General features: G+C 40.4%; 1 protein-coding gene across 2 annotated transcripts; it reads right to left on the bottom strand.

Moving 5' to 3' along the window:
* Nucleotides 1-397: 397 nt before the first annotated feature.
* On the bottom strand, nucleotides 398-21,804 carry FMO3 (flavin containing dimethylaniline monoxygenase 3). Of its 2 annotated transcripts, none has more exons than XM_070397704.1 (8): nucleotides 21,670-21,804; nucleotides 16,084-16,272; nucleotides 12,566-12,728; nucleotides 11,004-11,146; nucleotides 9,033-9,232; nucleotides 6,106-6,461; nucleotides 4,163-4,235; nucleotides 398-1,357 (listed from the first exon to the last, which is right to left on the bottom strand). In XM_070397704.1, the coding sequence occupies exons 1-8, from the start codon at nucleotides 21,799-21,801 to the stop codon at nucleotides 1,015-1,017; spliced, it is 1,599 nt and encodes a 532-aa protein (XP_070253805.1). In that variant the 5' UTR covers nucleotides 21,802-21,804; the 3' UTR covers nucleotides 398-1,014. The 2 variants fall into 2 exon arrangements, with proteins under 2 accessions (XP_070253805.1, XP_070253804.1); XM_070397703.1 differs by lacking the exon at nucleotides 21,670-21,804 and adding an exon at nucleotides 16,736-16,870.
* Nucleotides 21,805-22,103: the final 299 nt, after the last annotated feature.

The following is a 22,103-nucleotide window of genomic DNA, read 5'->3' as shown; positions in this document are numbered from 1 at the left end:
GACCAAGTAAGGTGTATTTCAGGAATGCAAGGTTGGATTAATAGTCAATGAAATCACCATATTTATAAACTAAAAATTATAAATGATACTATCATCTCAATGGTGCAGAAAAAAAAAGCATCAGACAAAAAATCCAACATCTATTCTTGATATAAATTGTCAGCAAACTAGGAATTAAAGGAAACTTCCTCAATGTAAAGGTCATTTATGAAAAAATTTACAACTGACATTGTACTTAATGATAGAAGACTGAATGAATGCTTTATTTTTGAGATCAGGAATAAGGCAAGGATGTCTGATCTCATTACTTCTATTCAACATTATACTTGAGTTTCTATCCTGTGCAATAAGGCAAGAAAAAGAAATAAAAAACACCCAAATTGGAATGGGAGGGAACAAAAGCTATCTTTATTTTTAGACACGATCGTCTATGTGGAAAGTATTATGGAATCTACATAAAAGTTCATAGAACAGATAATTGCATTTCTATATGTTAGCAATAAACAGCAAATTAAAAAATTAAACTATTTATAATAACATCCCACATATGAAATAGGATAAATCTGAAACAGGATGGGTAAGACTTATACACTAAAACTATAAAATACTACCGAGATAAATTAAAGAAGTTCTAAATAAATGGAAAGATATAGTGTGTCATAGGTTGGAAGACTCAATGTGGTTGTGATATCAATTCTCCCCATGACAAAACAACCTTTAAAAAGCTTATTAAAGTTTGTTCTGCCTACAAAGCTGTCCTCCCATTTACTGTCCCATCTTCTTTACCTCGAGCATCTCTAAACTTGCCAATCCAGCCTTTTAGAGTCTAGATTCTCATGAAAAAGGAGATGCTGAGTATTTTTCATTATTTGGACTTTGAGTCAAATGGGCCAGAATTCATTTTTATATCTACGGGAAGGGAAAGAGCAGGTATGAGATTTTATACGTGTACATGTATAGGCATATCAGTAATTGAACTTCTAGGCTGAACTCTGAGACCCAAGAACTCTCTCATTAATAAAGTGCAAGCAAAACAGGTAGAAGAAGCAGTGGAAATAAAAGACATTTAAACAAGTTGTAAAAAGGTTGTGGTCTGTGAGCTTCACTGACTGCTCTTGTCCTGATTGGCTTTACTGTCCGGTCCCATTGGGTCAAGATGGCCTTTCTGGCCCCCTCCCACTTTCCTGGTCCCATAAGTCGAAACTGATATGGGCTACAAGGACCAAAGAACACCTGCAGCGCCAGCTGGGGATCAGTCAGGAAGAGCCATGGTATGTTAGGCTTGGCCCCTATGAAGGAGCCCAGCTCGTCCATGTATGTGACATAATCTGTCTGCAAAGTCTGGCTTTGTCCAAACCTGAGGAAAGAAAAGAACATATAGGAATGAATCGTAAACAGAAGCACCGATTTCTTATTTTCTATCTCAGAAAAACTCAAATTTTAGTCAGCACCTCTAGTAACACCCATACTCCTCTCTTTTGCCACAACATTAAATTTATAATTTGTTCTTTGGCTATAAATAAGCTTTTATTTTTCTTTCCTTCCTAATATCTACTCAACTTTGATGTCATTTTAGGCTTTTGCCTCTGGCCATGTGGCCTGAAGTGAACTGGGTTCCCAATTTGGCTGATTAGTTTAGTTTTCTCTTTAATATGTGATTATTCTGTTTTTAAAATTCATTTTTAACTCTAGTTGACATATAATTGAACACTCTGGATTCATCCATGTTGCAAATGGCAAGATTTTATTATTCTTTTGTGGCTGAGTAGAATTCCATTGTATAAATGTACCACATCTTCTTTATCTATTCATCTATTGATGGACACTTACGATGCTTCCATATCTTGACCATTTTAAACAATGCTGCAATGAACATAGGGGTGCATATATCTTTTAAGATTATTCTTTTCATTCTCTTCAGATAAATACCTCAAAGTGGAACTGCTGGGTCGTACTGTAGTTCCATTGTTAATTTTTTGAGGAATATCTACTGATATTCCTCGCCTACACTTGTTACTTGTTGTCATTTTGGTAATAGCCATTTTGACAGGTATAAGGTGATATCTCATTGTTGTTTTGGTTTGCATTTCCCTGATGATTAGTGATGTTGAGTATCTTCCATGAGTCCATTGGCCATCTGCATATCTTTGCAGACATGTCTGTTCAGGACCTCTGCCCATTATTTAATCAGATATTTTGTTTTTGCTATTGAATTATATGAGTTCTTTATATATTTTGGATAGTAACCTCTTATTGGACATACCATTTACAAATATCTTCTCCCATTCAGTAGGTTGCGTTTTTGTTTTATTGATGGTTTCTTTCACTGTGCAAAAGCTTTATTTTTCTTAAATTTATTGGGGTAACTTTGGTTAATAACATATAAATTTTAGGGGTACAACTTTATAATATAACATCTGTATACTCTATTGTGTGCTCAACATCCCAAATCTAATCTCCTTCCATTATCTTGTTTACCTTTTTCATCTTCCCAGCAACCACCTTCCTCTCTGGTAACCAACATTCTGTTGTCTGTATCTATGAGTTTTTTGTTTGTTGCAAAAGCTTTTTACTTTGATCTAGTCCCATCTGTTTATTTTTCCTTTTGTTGCCTTTACCCAAGGAAACATGTTAAAAAACATTGCAAAGACTGATGTAAAAGCATTTACTGCCTTTGTTTTCTTCTAGGAGTTTTATGGTTTTAGGACTTACAGTTAAGTCTTTAATCTTATTGTAGATAAGTTTATTTTTGTATATAGTGTAAGAAAATGGCCTAGTTTCAGGTTTTCTTGCATTTGTCTTGTTTTGCCAACATCATTTATTAATGACTGTCTTTCCCCCCATTATATATTCTTTCCTCCTTTGTTGTAGATTAATTGACCATAAGCATGGATTTATTTCTGGGCTCTGTATTCTGTTCCATTGATTTAGGTGTTTGTTTTTGTGTCAGTACCTACTGATGTGGAGTACAATTTGAAGTCACAGAGGGTGATACCTCCAACTTTGTTCTTATTTCTCAAGATTTCTTTGGCTATTCAGGGTTTTTTTGTGGTTCCATATAAAATTTAAGATTATTTGTTCTAGTTCTGTGAAAAACACCATTGATATTTTTATAGGGGTTGTGTTGAATCTGTAGATTACTTTGGGTAGTATGGACATTTTAATGATATTAATTCTTCCAATTTATGAACACTGTATATAATTCCACTTATTTGTGCCTTCTTCAATTTCTTTCATCAGTATCTTATAGCTTTCTAAGTACAGGTTTTTCGCTTCCTTGGTCAAATTTATTCCTAGGTATTTTATTCTTTTTGATGAAATTATACATGGAATTGTTTTCGTAATTTCTCTTTCTGATAGTGTGTTATTTGCATATAGAAATGCAACATATTTCTGAATATTAATTTTATATTCTGCAACTTCACTGAATTCAGTTATTTGAATAGTTTTTTTGGTGAAATCATTAGGGTTTTCTATACAGAGTATTACATTATCTGCAAATCGTGACAGTTTTTCTTCCTTTTCAATCTGGATACCTTTTATTTCTTTTTCTTGTCTGATTGCTGTGGCTAGGACAGACATGTGGCTAATGAGAAAGGAGCTCTTCGGGAAAGTGTTACAGTCATTCCTCAACCTCAGCACTACTGGCATTTTGAACTGGACACTTCTTTGTTTAGGTCAGTGGTTCTCAACCTTCCTAATGCTGTGACCCTTTAATACAGTTCCTCATGTTGTGGTGACCCCCAATTTCATTGTTACAAATTGAACATAATTAAAGCATAGTGATTAATCACAAAAACAATATGTAATTATATATGTGTTTTCCAATGGTCTTAGGCGACCCCTGTGAAAGGGTCGTTCGACCCCCAAAGGGGTCATTTCCCACAGGTTGTGAACTGCTGGTTTAGGTAGACTGTCCTGTGCTCTGTAGGATGTTTAGAAACATCCCTGCTCATCTAACCATGCCAGTAGCATGTCTTTTTAATTTGTGATGACCAAAAAATATCTCCAGACTTTCCCAAATGTCTCCTGGGGGGCAAAATCACCCATTTGAGAACTTAGTCTTATACAGGAGAAATGTAATGACTATTATTTTCCCACCTAATATTGTTTGATTATAGTTAGTCTTCTAATTGTTTCATTAGCAAGTACAATCTCTTACCACTTGAGTTTCTTCCCCATTTTCATATCAATATCATCCATCATTTCCTTTGTAGTTGGCAGGGTACATGAGTCTAGAGAAGAAATGAGAGAAATATTGAAAAAGGCAAATCAGAAATGTATAATTGACACATGATGAATTTTATTCAGTATCTTTAGTAGAATAAAAATTCATAGAAAGAAGATTTGAGAAGCAAATGAAACCTGCTTTGGGAATCACAAAGCTGGTCTGCATTGAAATAGTGACAGCGGAAGGGTTCGTAGCTTTAAATCACCCAATCTCATATTCCTGTGACCTTATGGAGGGCCTCATCCTCAATATACTCAGGAACCTTCATGCACATAATAGCTAGAAGAGTTTCTTCAAATTTCTTGTCTACCTCCTCTTATTAAGGATTCTTTCAAGAAATAATCTGGTGAAATAGTTCACTCTTCAGGTACATGGCAACGAAAATGGGACAGTAGACAGAAGCATGGTTTTTTTCAGAATCAGCCTGCAGCCAAAGAGGATATTGTAAGGTCTATAAATATCTAATCACTATGTTGTACACCCAAAACCAATATGTTATTGTATGTCAACTGTAATTGAAAAATAAAACATTTTTAAAAGGGGGCAGCAAAATCTTTTTTAGTTTTTTGTGATTTTCACTACATCAGCTGAGGTTTTTTCCATTTGCTGATGGTAGCTCGTTGGCCTTTGTAACAATGGCAAGAAGTTATTGTGACATTCACAGTGTACAAACACATCCCAGTCCCTGTTAGCATGTTATCTCAGCGTAGTGGTGCACTGTGGTCAGATATTTGCTGTACTTCTATTAGAATTTTAATTATGTTGTTTGATGTTGTGTCCTAAGTGCCAAGACAGAGCCTGGCACATAGTTGGTGCTCAAGTAATATTTGCTGAATGAATAAATAATACCCTTTGTTTCTTATAAATTTTGGGGGTGGGGGTGTTAAATACTGTGTCCAATCTTCCTACAATACCTCAGGCATGAGGCGCTGTTGTGCCTTTCAAGAGAAAAGACAATAGGAGTATTTTATAGGGGAGCACTGTTACAAAAGATCACATGACAGGGCTTTTAGCGGTAATTCTCCTTCGAGGTACACATAAAAGAAAAGCTAATTTATCCACAACATTTTTAGAAAACATATATATACACCCTATGATTATAACGCTTTCTTCATTACCTGTAGTCTAAGCTTTTATGAATAGTATGTTAAGTAAGGTATTCCTATATTGGCCAAGATTCTTGAACCCTTGAATGAAAGGCTACTACTCTTAATGACAGTGATGATCAGTATAATTGGAGTAAATTAAATCAATATATTTGAGACATTGCCTTTTCCCATGTAATTCTTGTATTCTTGATTTTTTCACTTGTAGCCCAAAGGGGAGAAGATTGTTCATAGGGTAGGAGTGAGCTGACATTGTTATTCTGACACACATGGATAGCAAGAAGACCTCCAGCATGTACTTGACATGTCCTTTCCAACCTTTGCCATGTCCTTTGACATTTCAGTGACCCACTGCCATCCTTCTCTTGCTTACAGCCTTTCAAAGTCCTTCCAATTCTCCCACTAGAAGTCTAAGCTCTTTAACACAGCTTATATGGGTCTCCCACACCCTGGTTCTTTCCTCCATTTCTTGCCACTCCCTGCCTCTGCTTTATATTGCCTCACACCAAAATGTTTCTCGATCCTCTCACACTTTATGCTGTTCTCACATTTATGCCTTTCCCTCTTCATGGAATAACTCACTATCTAGCTCCCCTCACCGGAAAACCCTAAGGTTTCCCCTATTGTGGCATTTCCCTCACCCTACTTTAAATTCTCTGAGGTCAAGCAGCATGTCTATCTGGTCCCCTTTACGTATATCTCTAGCACCTAGCTTGGTATCTCAGTAAACGTTTGCTGACTGACTGAATGAAAGAATGGCCCACCTACTTGCAAACACTTTAGCAGCCCAGCGGGCTTGCTGGTCCGCTGTGGGGATGGCAGCCCCAAGGGACTGGACAAAGCCAATCACGGCCAAGGTTGGCTTCTCCATCATTGGGGGGAAGATGCCTTTAAACAAGGTGACCTCATTGTTTCTGCTCTTGATGATGGAGTCATCAAGGAAGGGGTAGGCGTATGCATAGCCTGTTGCAAAGATGACAAAGTCAATGGCCTCAAACACGGTCCCATCCTCAAACACGGCTGAGGTCTCTGTGAACTCCTTCACACCAGGCTTGATGGACAGTGTGCCACACAGAATGCGTGATGGGAGCTCATCATTGAACACAGGCTCTTTCCTCAGGGCACTGTGCAGAAACAAGAGACAAGGCCTTTGCTGTAAAGTACATCATTTCCAAGAGATATCTACAACAGCCCTTACTATTGCAACCAAATTTGAGCAGGTGAACATCAGCATGAGGACAACGGAACTCTCTTCTTTTGGGTAATTCCTTTCCTATTGCCTAAAGCAGTTCCTAAGAATTTCTGTCTGAGCTGCCTCTTTTGGTGCCTGGAAACTTGAAAATGCTCTTATGGGTATGTACGCTATTTGGAAACTCATCAAATGGGTTAGAATGACACTAATTCGGAGGCATAATAAAGTGGTTGAGTGTTGACTCTGGAACTAGATGACCTAAATGTATAACCTAGCTCCATCTCTTTCTGGCTGCTACTTCTCTGCACTTGTTTTCTTCAGTGTAAAATGGAGATAACATAGAATCTACCTCATGAGGTAGCTCTGAGAATGAAACAATGTTCTATAATGCACTTAACAGAGTGCCTGGCACACGAGAGCATCATTATTATAAGTGAACTATTACTGTAGCTGAGGTCGCATTGTACGTGAGGAAATCAGATTCGTTGTGGTGGGGTGTTTTATTGCCATGCCTTTCATCAGCTGTGGTCACAGAAGAAAGTATAACAACTTGGATACTGCACTTCTGTTGCCAAAATTCTAGGCCTTTTTTTTTTTTTTTTTTATGATATTCTTCATTTTGAGTTAACTTTCAGGGATTTGGGAATTTCTTCTATCTCAAATCCTAAGGAACTTTTTAAATCTTAGAATTTGTCCCTATACTTCCACACTGTTCTCCACCTCTCTAACCCTGCAATCTCTTCTTTTACCTTATAAGGTGACAACAAGTAGATTGTTTTTCTCTCCCCTTTGCCACCTCTGCTCTCCAAGGCAGGAGTGAGAGTATGTCAATACCTTAGGCTACTTGGAACCCTTTCTAGGAAGGAGCTTAGTTCTTAGTAGTAGACTTCCAAAACTGTGTTTCAGTTGTCTCAAGAACAAAGGCAAAATACAATTTGCAGTTACTGTTACAGGACAAAAAAAACCTTAACTAGCTCGAGCGTTAGAAGTTCTATTACATTAAACATAATTTTAAATGCATGAAATCACCTTTTCTTTTTTCCTTAGGGGCCTAGCAGTCTGCCAGACTAGGTAGCATAAGTGCTGTGGAGTGAGGCTCTGGCTCCCAAGCCTGGCATTTGCTATTTCAATTTCCAGTTCCCTCTTACTTTTCCTTAACCCCTTTCTCTAAACACAATGAAACACTTTTGCTAGTGTGGGCCAAATATAAAATTTCTCTGCGGATCCTCTCTTTTCTTACCCATTTAATTTTTTCTTTCTGTTGATACAGTGATTCTTCTACCTAGAATGCCTTTCTCATTAGAAAGGGTTGGGCTCTGTCTCCATAGGAAACACATACATGAATCTCTTTACATTTATCGACTTCATCAGTTCTGTGGATCTCAAATACCTGGTGTGTCCCATGCCCTCTGACCATCCTGAAAAAATGCCAACTCTTCCATGGAGGAGGCGGTGTGTGCTTTTGTTTTGAGACTTCCTACTTGCTAAGACATGTTAATTGCTCCATAGAACCATATTAAACATTTGAGGCTATTAAGAACCAATATTTTGTGAAGCTTTATAGTTTACAAAGTAAGTTGTATATCTTTTTAATCTTACTGAATACCACAACAGTCTTGAGGAGTAAGTATTATTATTTCTATCCCCATTCACCCATAAGCATAGACAAGATATTCCTTAAAAAAACACACACAATTTAGCCCTAGCCAGTTTGGCTCAGTGGATAGAACGCTGGCCTGTGGAGCAAAAGGTCCTGGGTTTGATTCCAGTCAAGGGCATGTACCTTGGTTACAGGCTCCTCCCTGGCCCAGGCCCTGGTCAGGGTGTGTGCAGGAGGCAACCAATTGATGTGTCTTTTTCACATCGTTGTTTCTGTCTTTCCTTCTCTCTTCCACTGTCTCTAAAAATCAATGGAATATCGGATAAGGATTAAAAAAACAAACAAAAAAACCCCCCGCACAATTTATGCCTAGTCAGTGTTGCTCAGTGGTGGAGCATTGACCTATGACCAAAAGGTCAGGGTTTGATTTCTGGTCGGGGCACATGCCTGGGTTGTGGGCTTGATCCAGTAGGGGGCATGCAGGAGGCAGCCAGTCAGTGATTCTCTCTCATCATTGATGTTTCTATCTCTCTCTTCCCCTCCCTTCCTCTCTGAAATCAATAAAAATATATTTAAAAAATCACAAACAGAGTTTATGAGTTGGCTCAGTCCACAAACCTCTGTCTAGATTGTAGCTACCACAACCAAATCCTGCACATCAGGGTGATCTAGCTGCCTGCTCCATTCCCTTTGTACTTTTCCATATGCCTTTCCCCACTTGACTAATTTCAGTAAGATTTTTATCCCATACCTGATCTCTGGGTTTACCGCGTCTCCTATATAGTCCTCCATTTAATCCCACCAGCCTCAGTGAAATAACTAAAGTAAGATCTAGAGAGGAAAAATTCCACTTAAACTAGAGCCCCACTCTTTTGAATGATAAGTATGTGTTATTTGCAGTACCCATTTAAAGGCATCAGGCCGTAGTTCTCATGCTTAAAGCATGTGTTCATCTTCTTCACATATAACCAGTCAGAGAGGAATGACGGAAGGGCATTCTGGAGAAAGGATGCAAACCGGGTAATGTACACCATGTCCCAAGGATAGCCGTCCTCCCAAACCCGGCTCATGACCCAGGAACCGCTTCTGGTGCTGATCATGACCTGGTGGGGGAAGCAACATTGATTTCAATATCATTCTGTGAGAAATAAGCAGATACAACAGAATTCTACAAATACATATCCATGTATTTATTTCCTTCACTATCCAGGCAAGAGCACCCCTAAAAAGGTGGGTTCATAATTGAAACCAGTAGAGGCAGACCTACTCCCCTCTCCATCCTAGAGGGCTAGTGCATAGTTGTTGAAAGAATGAGAACCTACTATCTCAGAATCAGAGGGCTCTGTATTCAGCCCACAAACATGTTTCATCTTCATACACTCAGAGAATAAGATGGTAGGTCTGGTAGAACAGTGGATGTCAGTGGTGGAGTTGCTGGGTTGTGTGTGGGAAATGTAGCTAAATCTCTAGCTGAAATGAGGCGGAGGAGATGCCAAGGATTGAATTCTGTTCTCTGTCCCTGGCTTCCTTTGCCATTTCTCTCTACACACCTACCCAGCACCTTGTGGGGCAGCCCACAACATGGCAGCTGCCTCAGCCTGGAGTCAAGCCCGGCTGCCTGCCTATCGTACCACTTTTGTAATAACCCAGGGAAAATGACTTTAAAAATCCTAAGCTTTTCTTTCCATATATTTACGAATTTATTTATTGAGCACCTATTTCCTTAAAAATATGCTGTTTCTTCAGGGTCTACTGGTCATGTATGATGCAGCCTGGAGTCCTCTGGGAAGCCTTCCTTGACTCCATCCAGGCTACGTTAGGTTCTTCTTTCATGGTGCGGCCACTGCCACAGCTAATGTCGCTGATGTCTCATTATTTCCTTTTGCAATGGTGTGCATACCTGTCATCCCAACTCCACCCATTGCCTGCTCCTTGAAGTCAGGCAGTAGTCTGACTTGTTTGTGTGTTTGTTTATAAAAAACAAACCTGTGCCCCACTGGTGTGGCTCAGTGTTTGAGCATCAATCCATGAACCAGGAAGTCATGGTTCAATTCCTGGTCAGGACACATGCCGAGGTTATGGGCTCGATCCACAGTAAGGGGTGTGCAGGAGGCAGCCGATCAATGATTCTCTCTCATCATTGATGTTTCTATCTCTCTCTCCCTCTCCCTTCCTCTCTCTAAAATAAATAAACAAACAGAAAAAAACAAATCTGAAACTCCTACATTAAAAAAAAAGTGCCTGATATTTGTTGAGCAGTAGCTGTTGAATAGATAAACAGTAAGAACTATATCTTGTGTATCTTCCAGGCCTTCAGGGTGGTAAGTGATAAGAATTACTATTAAATACGTAAAGGTAGAGCTTGACTAGCCACCAGTTTGCTTGGAGGTGATCAGAACATAAAATTAGTAAGAAATGCGCACTTGCATATATGTATAGCACATGCACTTACCTCTGATTCCAGCAGAATGCACTTCCATATAAGCATGGGCCACATTACCTTGCTTCACAGGGAGAATGTCTATGCAGGGGTCCTCAAACTATGGCCCGCGGGCCACATGCAAATACAAATATTGTATTTGTTCCCGTTTTGTTTTTTTACTTCAAAATAAGATATGTGCAGTGTGCATAGGAATTTGTTCATAGTTTTTTTTTAAACTATAGTTCGGCCCTCCAACGGTCTGAGGGACAGTGAACTGGCCCCCTGTTTAAAAAGTTTGAGGACCCCTGGTCTATAGTCTCCCCTGATTTAATGGGCATATATAGCAGGGGGATTCCTTGTGGTAAGACATGGCAGACACCGTCCTCAGTGTTTGGTTTAGTAGCACAGCCATACTCCAGGTGTGTTTTCCCCAAACCTTTCTGTTCGTTTACCTGTGTAGCCAGGCGACTGAGCTCCACAGCAATGTCACATCCCGAGTTCCCCAGGCCAATCACAAGGACCCTCTTCCCCTTGAAGGCTTCTGGGCCCTTATACTCCCGGCTGTGGAGGTAGTGGCCCTGAAACTGGTCTAGGCCTAAGTAGAACATGGGGAATAGTTTGAGTTGATTTGAGAAGAAATTATAAAGACTCACATATTTTGATATTTTTATTTTTAAACCTCCTATTAGCAGTCTTAATTTTTAAAAACAGTCCCTATTTGAAATGCATTTATCCTTTTGATGGTTTTTGATAAGAAACCTTCAAATAGTTACTATTAGTGCCTTTAAGAAACCCTTAAGATAAGAGAACTTCTATTTTGTTAATCCTCACCAAGGACATCCCCCGGCCCCCAACATTGATTTTTTAGAGAGAGTGGGAGGGAGGCGGAGAGAGAGAAACATTGATGTGAGAGAGACACATCAATTGGTTGCCTCCTGCATGCACCCAGACCAGGCCCAGGAATCGAGCCTACAATGGAGGTGTACACCCTTGACCAGAATCGAACCTGGGACCCTTCAGTCTGTGGGCTGGCACTTTAACCACTGAGTAAACTGGCTAGGGTGAGAACTTCTATTTTGATAATAATAGCTAATATTTATTGAGAACTTACTGTGGGCTGGGCCTTCTGCTAAAGGCTTTATATATTTTAACCATTTAATCTTGATAACATCTCTGAATGATAGCTATTGGTATTATCTCAATTTTAAAAGACAAGGAAATTGAGACAAATAAGTGGCTTACTAAATTCACGTGGTAAGGAACCAGTGGAATAGGAGTTGAGGCCAGGTGTTCTAAGCTTACACTATTTATTGTAAGCCTAAAGGATATATACTGCCTCTTAACATTAGTGGTTTTGACCTTCTATTTTCCCAGAATCTCTACTCATTTAATTATCTTGGCCTATGAACATCATGCCTTGAGCTGAGAACTCTAATATTTTTGAGTGGACATGTGTTTCTGTTGGAAGGAAGAAAGAAAGGCTGTTTGTGTATTGTATTATTTGACGTTTGCTACTTTTGTATAGTAATGGAGTGTGCCAACACACACACACACACACACACACACACACACACAGACACTGAGAATTTTAAAGTTAATTTGCAAAATGTGGATATATATGAAATTAGAAAACCCAAATTTCCTCTATAAATAACAAATGTGTTTATGTTATAAATAAGAAAATGACTTTCTTTAAACAATTTTGCAGTTGGACTCTATTTTTGTGAATGTATCACTTCACTCAGAGATCCCATGTGCTGTCAGGACTTACATTCGAGTCTAAGATATGACTTGTGTCTTCATCTTAACTCTGACTTACAGGTCCTTGATTCGTTTAGTATAGAGGTCCAGGAGGCCAGTTATTACTACATTTCACATAACATCAAACTTAAAAATTTTGTTTTGAAATCTTTGAGACCTTAAGAATAATGAATATGCAATCTATGGAAAGATCTATTTCAACATTGATGTTTGTGTATAAGTCCTAAAATTATTACATATTTCTCAAACTTACCAGGAAGAGAATCATTTGGCAGATTGGGGTACACATGATGTCCCGAACAAACCATTACAGCATCAAAAATAGTTGATTCCTGCTTCCCGTTCTTTTCTGAAACAACTTCCCATTGGCCAGTAACTAAGAAGCTGGGACATTTCTTTACCCTAGAAACCAGGGTCTTAAAGAAAATCAGAAAGAAATTTATTCTAGTTATCATTCTGAATTTAACATTTTAGCCGTGTTTCTGTGGAGGAAATAACTGTTGTGAGCTCTCCTGGTCATTGAGACATGTATGGGAAGACATTCAAATAGGAGTCACAGTGAATCTTCAAATCTCACGGGGAAAATTCCTTACTGGGGTATCTTTACTCTTTTGACAAGAAGTTAGTAAATTTGGGATATCTAACAGTGGGTATTCTGGAGGAAAATGCCATTTGCAGTCTGCCATCCTCCACGACATTCATGACTTCTTCCTCTTTGTTCTCATTTCCCATCTATTCCATCTGTATGAGAATGTCTTAGGGTTCAAGACAGTGTCTCCTTTGCTCTGAATAGATACTGTTCCTTTGGAAATATTAGCCACTTTCACAGTATCATTATTATGTAAGTATATGTAAAAATCAAATAAAATATTAAATACAATTGCAATCATGTTTATTATAATTAATTAAAGTATTTTAATTTATAACATTTATTATAATTAATAATCATAATTGGGACAATAGATAATAATTTTATTTACTGTTATTTAACACAACAAATAAAATTATATATGTAATCCAACATCATAATTTTTCTGATTGTTTTTTGAGGTATATGTGCTCTGTATTTAACAGTAAAGAATTGAGGTTAAGAGTTCTAAACAGAGAATAACCAAGATGGCGGCATAGGTAAACACCGGAGACTGCTGCCGCAAACAACCACTTCAAAAATACAACTAAAAGACGGAACGGACATCACCCAGAACCACAGGAAAGCTGGCTGAGGAGAGACTCTTCAACTAGAAGGAAAGAGAACAGCATACCGAAGCTCAGAAGAGGCGCAGTGTGGAAAATATAAAGGTACCGAGGTGCGCGCGCAAAGCAGGCCGGTGGCTGAGGGCGCGGTTGTCGTTTTCAATCAGGAGGGAGTCTCAGACTCTGGGCTCCAGATCCGGGCGAGTCTCTAGGGACTCAGACTCAGATGGAAGAAGCGGGATTGTCCGGCATCAGTTGGAATCTGAGGGCAGCCTTCTCTCCGAGGTTTGCAGTGGCAGCCGGGGTTCTGAGAAGCAGAGCCTCTAGGACCGGGACTGAGAGCAGCCATAACTGCTCCCTCCACCCGCCCTGTTGATCCCGCCCCGCCCAAGCCCTGCGCAGAGCCATTTGCCGGATAGCCTCAGGCAAAGGCTAGATTAGCACCTCCCCAGAGGACAGAAGTCTTCCACACAGCTGATTCTCCGAGCCCGTCAGCCTGGTGGTCAAATCCCTCTAGTATTAACTACAACAATCAGGGTTTAACTACAACAAGACTGCGCACAAAGACTACTAGGGGGTGTACCAAGAAAGCGTAAAAAATGCGGAGACAAAGAAACAGGACAAAACTATCAAGGGAGGATATTGAGTTCAGAACCACACTTTTGAGGTCTCTCAAGAGGCTTCTAGAGTCTGTCGATAAATTTGATGAGATGTACAGGAAATCTAATGAGACCCTCGATGGTGTGATAAAGGACCATCTAGAAAGTAAGCATACACTGACTGAAATAAAGAATATTATACAGACTCCCAACAGCAGACCAGAGGAGGGCAAGAATCAAGTCAAAGATTTGAAATGCGAAGAAGCGAGAAACACCCAACCAGAAAAGCAAAATGAAAAAAGAACCCAAAAATACGAAGATAGTGTAAGGAGCCTCTGGGACAGCTTCAAACGTACCAACATCAGAATTATAGGGGTACGAGAAGATGAGAGAGAGCAAGATATTGAAAACCTATTTGAAGAAATAATGACAGAAAACTTCCCCCACCTGGTGAAAGAAATAGACTTACAGGTCCAGGAAGCGCAGAGAGCCCCAAACAAAAGGAATCCAAAGAGGACCACACCAAGACACATCATCATTAAAATGCCAAGAGCAAAAGACAAAGAGAGAATCTTAAAAGCAGCAAGAGAAAGAAACTCGGTTACCTACAAGGGAATACCCATACGACTGTCAGCTGATTTCTCAACAGAAACTTTGCAGGCCAGAAGGGAGTGGCAAGAAATATTCAAAGTGATGAATAGCAAGAACCTACAACAAAGATTACTTTATCCAGCAAAGCTATCATTCAGAATTGAAGGTCAGATAAAGAGATTCACAGATAAGGAAAAGCTAAAGGAGTTCATCACCACTAAACCAGTATTATATGAAATGCTGAAAGGTATCCTTTAAGAAGAGGAAGAAGAAAAAGGCAAAGATACAAATAGTGAACAACAAACATGCATCTATCAACAAGTGAATCTAAGAATCAAGTGAATAAATAATCTGATGTACAGAATGAACTGGTGATTATAATGAATCAGGGACATAGAAAGGGAATGGACAGACTATTCTTGGGGGGGAAAGGGGAATGGGAGATTCGGGAAGAGACTGGACAAAAATCGTGCACCTATGGATGAGGACAGTGGGTGGGGAGTGAGGGCGGAGGGTGGGGCGGGAACTGGGAGGAGGGGAGTTATGGGGGGGAAAAAAAGAGGAACAAATGTAATCTGAACAATAAAGATTTAAAAAAAATAAATAAAATGTGAAAAAAAAAAGAGTTCTAAACAAAGGTAAAGCATTGATGTTATTTACAGAGCCAGTGCCTCTGTGCCATAATTCCCAAGGCTCCTAGTCTAAGGAGCTAAGTGGGTGGACAATGCTGGAAAAAACTGTATTAATCACTCATTTAAGTTGCTACTTTCTTCATAATGGAAGAATTTCTAATGAATGCCATGCTTTCCTGAGCCACAAAGTATTGACACAAATAAGAACTAGAGAATTTGCCGAAACCGGTTTGGCTCAGCGGATAGAGCGTCGGCCTGCGGACTGAAAGGTCCCGGGTTCGATTCCGGTCAAGGGCATGTACCTGGGTTTCGGGCACATCCCCAGTGGGAGATGTGCAGGAGGCGGCTGATCGATGTTTCTCTCTCATCGATGTTTCTGACTCTCTATCTCTCTCCCTTCCTCTCTGTAAAAAAATCAATAAAATATATTAAAAAAAAAAAAAAAAAGAACTAGAGAATTTGAGATTGTTGCTAAAATATGAGAGCATGAGGGTGGAATGCACACTGTGACAGCATTTTCTGTGGCATTTTCAAAGCTCTCAGAGATTCATGGGGAACATGTTTAGGGACAAAGACAAAACAAAACACATCAACAATGCATGAATACTTTACAGTCTGCACCAACACAGCTTACCTCCAGTGGGGGTGGTGGCCAACCATTTGGCTCTGATTTCTCTAGGTGAGTGCTGTGCCCTTGCTTTCTCTCTAACCCATACACATTTTGATGTCAACAGCACAAGTCACAAGGCTCATACCTCAAACTGTATATATCTTAAAAGATTCTTCTTTTCGGCAAATGTCCTTATGTATTCCTGGAGCTTGCCATGGTGCATGAAGTTGGGGTAATCCTCAGGGTACGGGAAGTCTGGAAAGCACATCATCTCCTTGGAAGAGTTGGTGAATACAGACGGGTAAATGCTGGCTCTGTCTTCTTCTACATGTTCCTGGAAGAAGAACAAAGCTTCAAAAGGAAAACAAGAATGCTGTGGCCCTTAGTGGACATTCAGTGCTCCGATGACTGAAAGCTTTTTAATATGTAAAAGAAAATAATAAAACCTCCCAAAGACCCATGAAAAAAATGAACAGGTCTCCGTAAGATCTGGAAAGAAAGCCATAGCCCCTGGCTCAGAGTGGGCCACTGTCAGCCTTAGTCCTCTTATTCTAATAACCCCCAGTATCAGCTCTGTTTTTTCAGTCCCATAGGGTTTTCTTTCTTTTTTCAATCAGAGCAGTGATTCTGATATGACACTTATGTTAAACTATCTCTCTCTCTCTCTCTCTCTCTCATCCAACGGAGACTGCAGCTCTTAGCCTACTTAATTGACTATATGGTGTTCAGCAAATTCTTCAACAGCAATAGAACCCTCTATTGAAGTGGTTTCCCAACTTGGGTGAAATCAGAATCACCTTAGACCATAGATTCCTGGTACTACCCCCAGAATTTTTGACTCAGTGTGTCTGGGATGGAGCCTGAGAATTTGCATTTCCAACTGTTGGGCAATTGTTGATGTGGCTCGTCCAGGGATCGCATTTTTTGGAAGTGAACTCTGTGCTTGAGGAGTTCCCTAGCTCACCAATTAGCGGGTTTCACTCTTTACCAGGCAACATAGGAAACCAGAACCCACAGCCCTTGTGTTCCATGGGCACTTCACTTTAAAGTCACTGTGTAATGGAAAAGCAGCTTCTTTTGAGAAGTGGTTGAAGGCTTAATTGAAAAGTCAACATTTCCTCTCTGTTGCAAGCACAGGGCAGAAGTTCACACAATAGGCCGCCTTAGAAGTACCTTCAAAAGTTGGCAGCCTCAGCTTCCCCAAATCCTGAGGGAACTCCCATGGAATGATGGAAAAGAAAGGAATGTCATGTTGCTGTTGGACTCAAGATGTCTGTCTCCTGCCAGCCCCAACTGATGTCGGGAAGATTGAGACAAAAAGTACTGGAAAGAATTGGGAAGATTGTGTCTCTTGGGGCTGCCCGAGGCCTCAGTGTTTTCCCTGAAGTTGGAAATAACACTTCGTCTTCTCATGGTTGCTGTACGCTCACATTTTAACTTTTTAAACCTCAGTTGGAAGTTTCTGCTAAGGTCAGAAAGAGAAGGCTCATGCTTGGGATGTTCTCACGCCTGTCTTCCCTGTTCCCCACAGCTGGTGCCTTTCATTGACAGTTAAGAGAAGAAGGGTTGAAGGAGGTTTCTCAGCTGCCCATTGAAGGCAGGGAGGGCTGAGCTCCAGGCTGGGGACTAGTTAAAAAAAATGTAAGCTTCTGCTCTTGAATTATTTCCATGTTGAATGAATCCATGCCCTTTGGCCCCTGGACTCCAGCCAATCAGAACACAGGGAGAAGAATGTTTGTCCCACAGCTCCTTGGATTTTTTTCCCCCCTTAAGAGGCTGTTCTCCAAAACAAAAGGAAATAGATGTATTGTATAACAACAGACAGTTGCTCCAGAGAGCTCCCATTTTCATTATTTCAATATGTTGGGTGGTTCAGTAAGGCAGAAATGAAGCTCAGACTCTGCCTCTGGCTGAGAGAGCTTGCCCTAAACCCAGAGATCCAAGCAGCTGCAGGCAATTTCTCACCGCCTGCCTGGAGTTATCACTGCACCCATGTCTCATCTTTGCTGCTAGAACATAAGCTACTTGAGGGCAAGGTCAGAGGCAAGTTCAAGAACGCTGTACGTGCATTTTAGCAGTCTGCCTGGATCTCCTTTCGTTTTCCATCTCTGCTTATCAGTCTCATTTCTCTCGATCTAAATGTATCCTTGAGGTCCAGCTCAGAAATTGCCTCCTCCCTCATGCCTTTCCTTGCCCTCTCCCTCACCAACTGGAAATCATCTCCCTCCACCATGCTCTGATGGTCTTCACTGCCCTCCTCACATGTTCACTTGTATTATAGCTATCCTAATGCTTTTTTCTCTCTGCTTTTGAAATACTAGCTGCCTGCCATACCTCTTATCTGCAGCTATACTTAACACAGTGCCATATACATAATTACACAAATATGTATATTTGTTGAATGAATAAATGAATGGTTAAATAGAACAAAAGTTCAGATAGTTCTGTTTCCCCACTTTACAGCCAAAAATATTCTGACCTATTGTACTCAGGTTGTTGAGCAAGCTCTTATTACAGCAGATTAAAATTGTTTGAGGCCAGGAGGCCCTGTAAGAGAGTATGTGAAACTTAAAACATGCTCATACTCAACCTGCTAGTGTGTAAACCCAATTTGGCTTTTATTTTATAGGAAAAGCACACAGTGAAAAGTTCAGAATGATCAGGTTTCTTTCTTCTGGAACACCTTTGCCTAACAGGACTTGCAACATGATAGCTTATATAATACATTTTTCAAAAATCCCTCTCTGATCATACATTGTACCAAGCCACTTTTCTTTGAAAAGCAGGAAGGATTGTGATATGCGGAGGGGGCTAAAGTTTACAATATTTGTAATGTTTATACCACATAGGGCCTTTGATATAATTTTGCTTATACACATGACCTCATGGAAAGGATAGCACAGAGTCTGACTTTGCATCTTACCGACCTATCATCTGATCTGGCTGCACTGGTTAACTTGGACCCCTGGGTCCACCGTGTTCAGTGCCTTCTCTGGAGTGCTGGTCACCCTATCTAGAAACCTCTTCCACCTGGTACTGTCACCCCGTTGGACACTGGGCATTTGCAGGGTGCCATTCACAGGCTACAGTGGGAATGGCACTCTCTGCAGTGTGTCCCATAGTGGACATCCTTCAAGTCTCAGCCAACAGCCACCTGTGCAGGAAGTTTTCCCTAACCTGCTGAGATTCAGTAGTCCACCCTCTTCTAAATCTCAAGGCACTTGCTCATTAACTTAACAGTCACCACGTTGACAATCTAGTTGTTGTAAGGTTCCATAATCTCATATTTGAAACTCTTCTGGCCACATATATTTTAGAATTTATAGACTTGGGGATGATTTTCCATAATACTCCTTGTGAGATCTGGCGGGGGGGGGGGGGGGGGGGGGGGGAGACACACGGGGACACACACACACACACCCTATAAATAAAATGCAATAAAATTCTGCAGAGAAACACAAAGTGGAACAAGTGAAGACTATAAATAGCCTTGTGGGTTCAGCTCATGCTTTGTAAGACTTTAGGACACATTTGCTATCAAAGGAGCTTTTGCCCATTTTTGATAAAAGGATTGTGGACCTATATGGTAGCTTGCTTCACCAGATGGAGCAGAAACTATTTATGTAGAGTGACTATGTCACCTATTTAGTCATCTTACTACCTAATACACAACTCTGCCAAAATAGATGCTCAAGCAGCATTTAATTGTTGCTAATGAGATAACAGAGAACCATTTCATGATTTAGGCAAAGCTGGCCATATCTCCCTGAGCAAATGTAAATAAAGAAAACCGACCCAGCTGGCATGGTTCAGTGGTTGAGAATCGACCTTTGAACCTGGAGGTCATGGTCGGGGCCCAGGCCCAGGTTGTGGGCTCAATCCCCAGTGTGGGGTGTGCAGGCAGCAGCCAACCAATGGTTCTCTCTTGTCATTGATGTTTCAATTTCTCTCTCCCTCTCCCTTTCTCTCTGAAATCAATAAAAATATATTTGGGGGGGGGGGGCGGGGGAGAAAGAAAACTGAGTTCTTTAAAAAAAAAAAATCCTTACCTGAGGATATTTTTCCATTGATTTTTAGGGAGAGTGGAAGAGAGAGGGAAAGACAGAGAAATATCATTGTGAGAGAAACACATCGATTGGTTGCCTTCTGCACGTGCCCAGGGCCCTTGACCAGAATTGAACCTGGGATCCTTCGGTCCCCAGGCCAACGCTCTACCCACTAAGCAAAACAGTCTAGGGCAGAAAACCCAATTCTTAAAAAACAATAACCTCTTGATGATTCCCCAATGAAAAATAAAAATTAATGATCTTATAACTTACGTAACATTTTCAGGATTATAGGACCCCTAATTTAAAAAAAATATGTTTTCATTGATTTTAGAGAGGGAGAAAGAGAGGGAGAGAGAGAGAAACATTGATGTGAGAGTGATACATCATTTGGCTGCCTCCTACGTGTCCCCTACCAGGGATTGAGCTGGCAACCTAGGCATGTGCCCTAACCAGGATTTGAAACAGTGACCTTTTGGTGCATAGGACAACAATCAACCAACCGAGTCACACTAACCAGGGCCCCAGTTTTTTTATATATAAGCTTTTGAGGTGAATACAAATGTGTTCTAAATTCGCACTGATAACGCTCTATTACAGCAACCTGTTGTTGCAGGTTGGGTTATAACAGACCAAGGGAGAAGACATTTACAAAGGTGAATGATGTGGATATAATTAATGTCTTTTAGCCAAACACATATCATCTACGTCCAATAACAATGGTTGGGGAATTCACAACAGAAAAGCTAGATTTTTTCCCAAAGTTGGCTTTTGAAATTTAAAAATTGTGTTTATAATGAATATTTCCTTATTATATTATTTCTACAACAATGAGGCTGAATGGCAGAGGCAATCTGTTTTTCCTCTGGATTTGGAATTCACAGCATATTCAATCATCACACGACCAACACACACAATCATTTATGAAAGCTTATAATGCTTTCCCAGTAGACATGAGTTAATTATAGAATCAACCCATTAGAACTGGAAGACACACTAGAGATAACTTAATTTCCAAGCTCTGCATTTGACAAATGAGCATTTGAGGTCCAGAAAGAAAAGTAAGTTGCCTAAAATCTATCTGCCCAGAAAACCTAAGAGTTGAGACTAGAACTTGGGACTTCTGACCCCAACTAGGTTTTTCTTTTCCTTTTCTTCCAGGTTCCTAGGATTTCAGAGCAATAGGTTCAGAATCCTGTCAGTCACACGGGGAGGCAGTGGGGTGATTTTTGTCTAATTACTGACATTAGCACTCTTTGCAGCCTGGAGATCTGGGCTTTGTCAGACCGGTTACAATCTATAATAATAAAAGCGCAATGTGCTAATTAGACTGGACGTCCTTCCGGACGGCCTTCCGGATGAAGCTGGGCCTGCAGCTGCTGGATCGAGGCAGCCGCCGTGGCTTCAAGGGAGGGATCCAGGCAGCCATCGTGGCTGTGAAGGCCTACTCTTGCACAAATTTCGTGCATCGGGCCTCTAGTGTTTAATAAGCTGGAGACGTCTTTTCACAATAAGCCCTGCTGGTGTGAAATAGTTCTGAATGATTGGACATTAGTGAGATGAGAGAGATGAGATTTTACTTTCCAGATCTGGAACTTTTGTGACCTTCCTCCAAGTCTGAATTAGAACTGATTAGATTTAATCTGCTGTATAACCCATCTCCTTTCTCTTGGTGTTCCACTCACCGAGAATTTCCATAGGCCTCCAACATCATTGCTCCTTTCGAAGCAGGTGGGCTCCAGCCCCTCTTCCAGACAGCACCGTATGGAGGCCAAGCCACTGACGCCAGCTCCAATCACTGCCACCTTCTTTGCCATGCTTTCCTGTCCACAGGGTTAATCAGTCAGAGCTGCTTCAGTGGGGTAAAAGATAAGAGTCTTTAGTTTCAAACTCTAGAGCCGTGGTAATTCAATAACTAGCAGAATAAAATGCTTCAGTAGCCAAGTTACAAAGTCTCATGCACTTTACTGCAAGCCTTGTATACAAAGTCTTGGTTTGGCATTTGAAAGCAACCCATTTCACAAAGCCAAGTGATTCACTGTCAGGGTACTGGGGAGATGAGCCAGATCTCCAGGCACTACAGCTGAGAGCTGAGCTTTTCCTTATCAGCGCCTTTCCC

The sequence above is a fragment of the Myotis yumanensis genome, unplaced genomic scaffold, assembly GCF_028538775.1.
Source record: "Myotis yumanensis isolate MYYU_CA2020_CCGP unplaced genomic scaffold, mMyoYum1.0.hap1 SCAF_17, whole genome shotgun sequence".
NCBI classification, from domain to species: domain Eukaryota; kingdom Metazoa; phylum Chordata; class Mammalia; order Chiroptera; family Vespertilionidae; genus Myotis; species Myotis yumanensis.
Note: the sequence above shows the minus strand (reverse complement) of the source record. Positions and strands in the feature narration are given on the sequence as shown.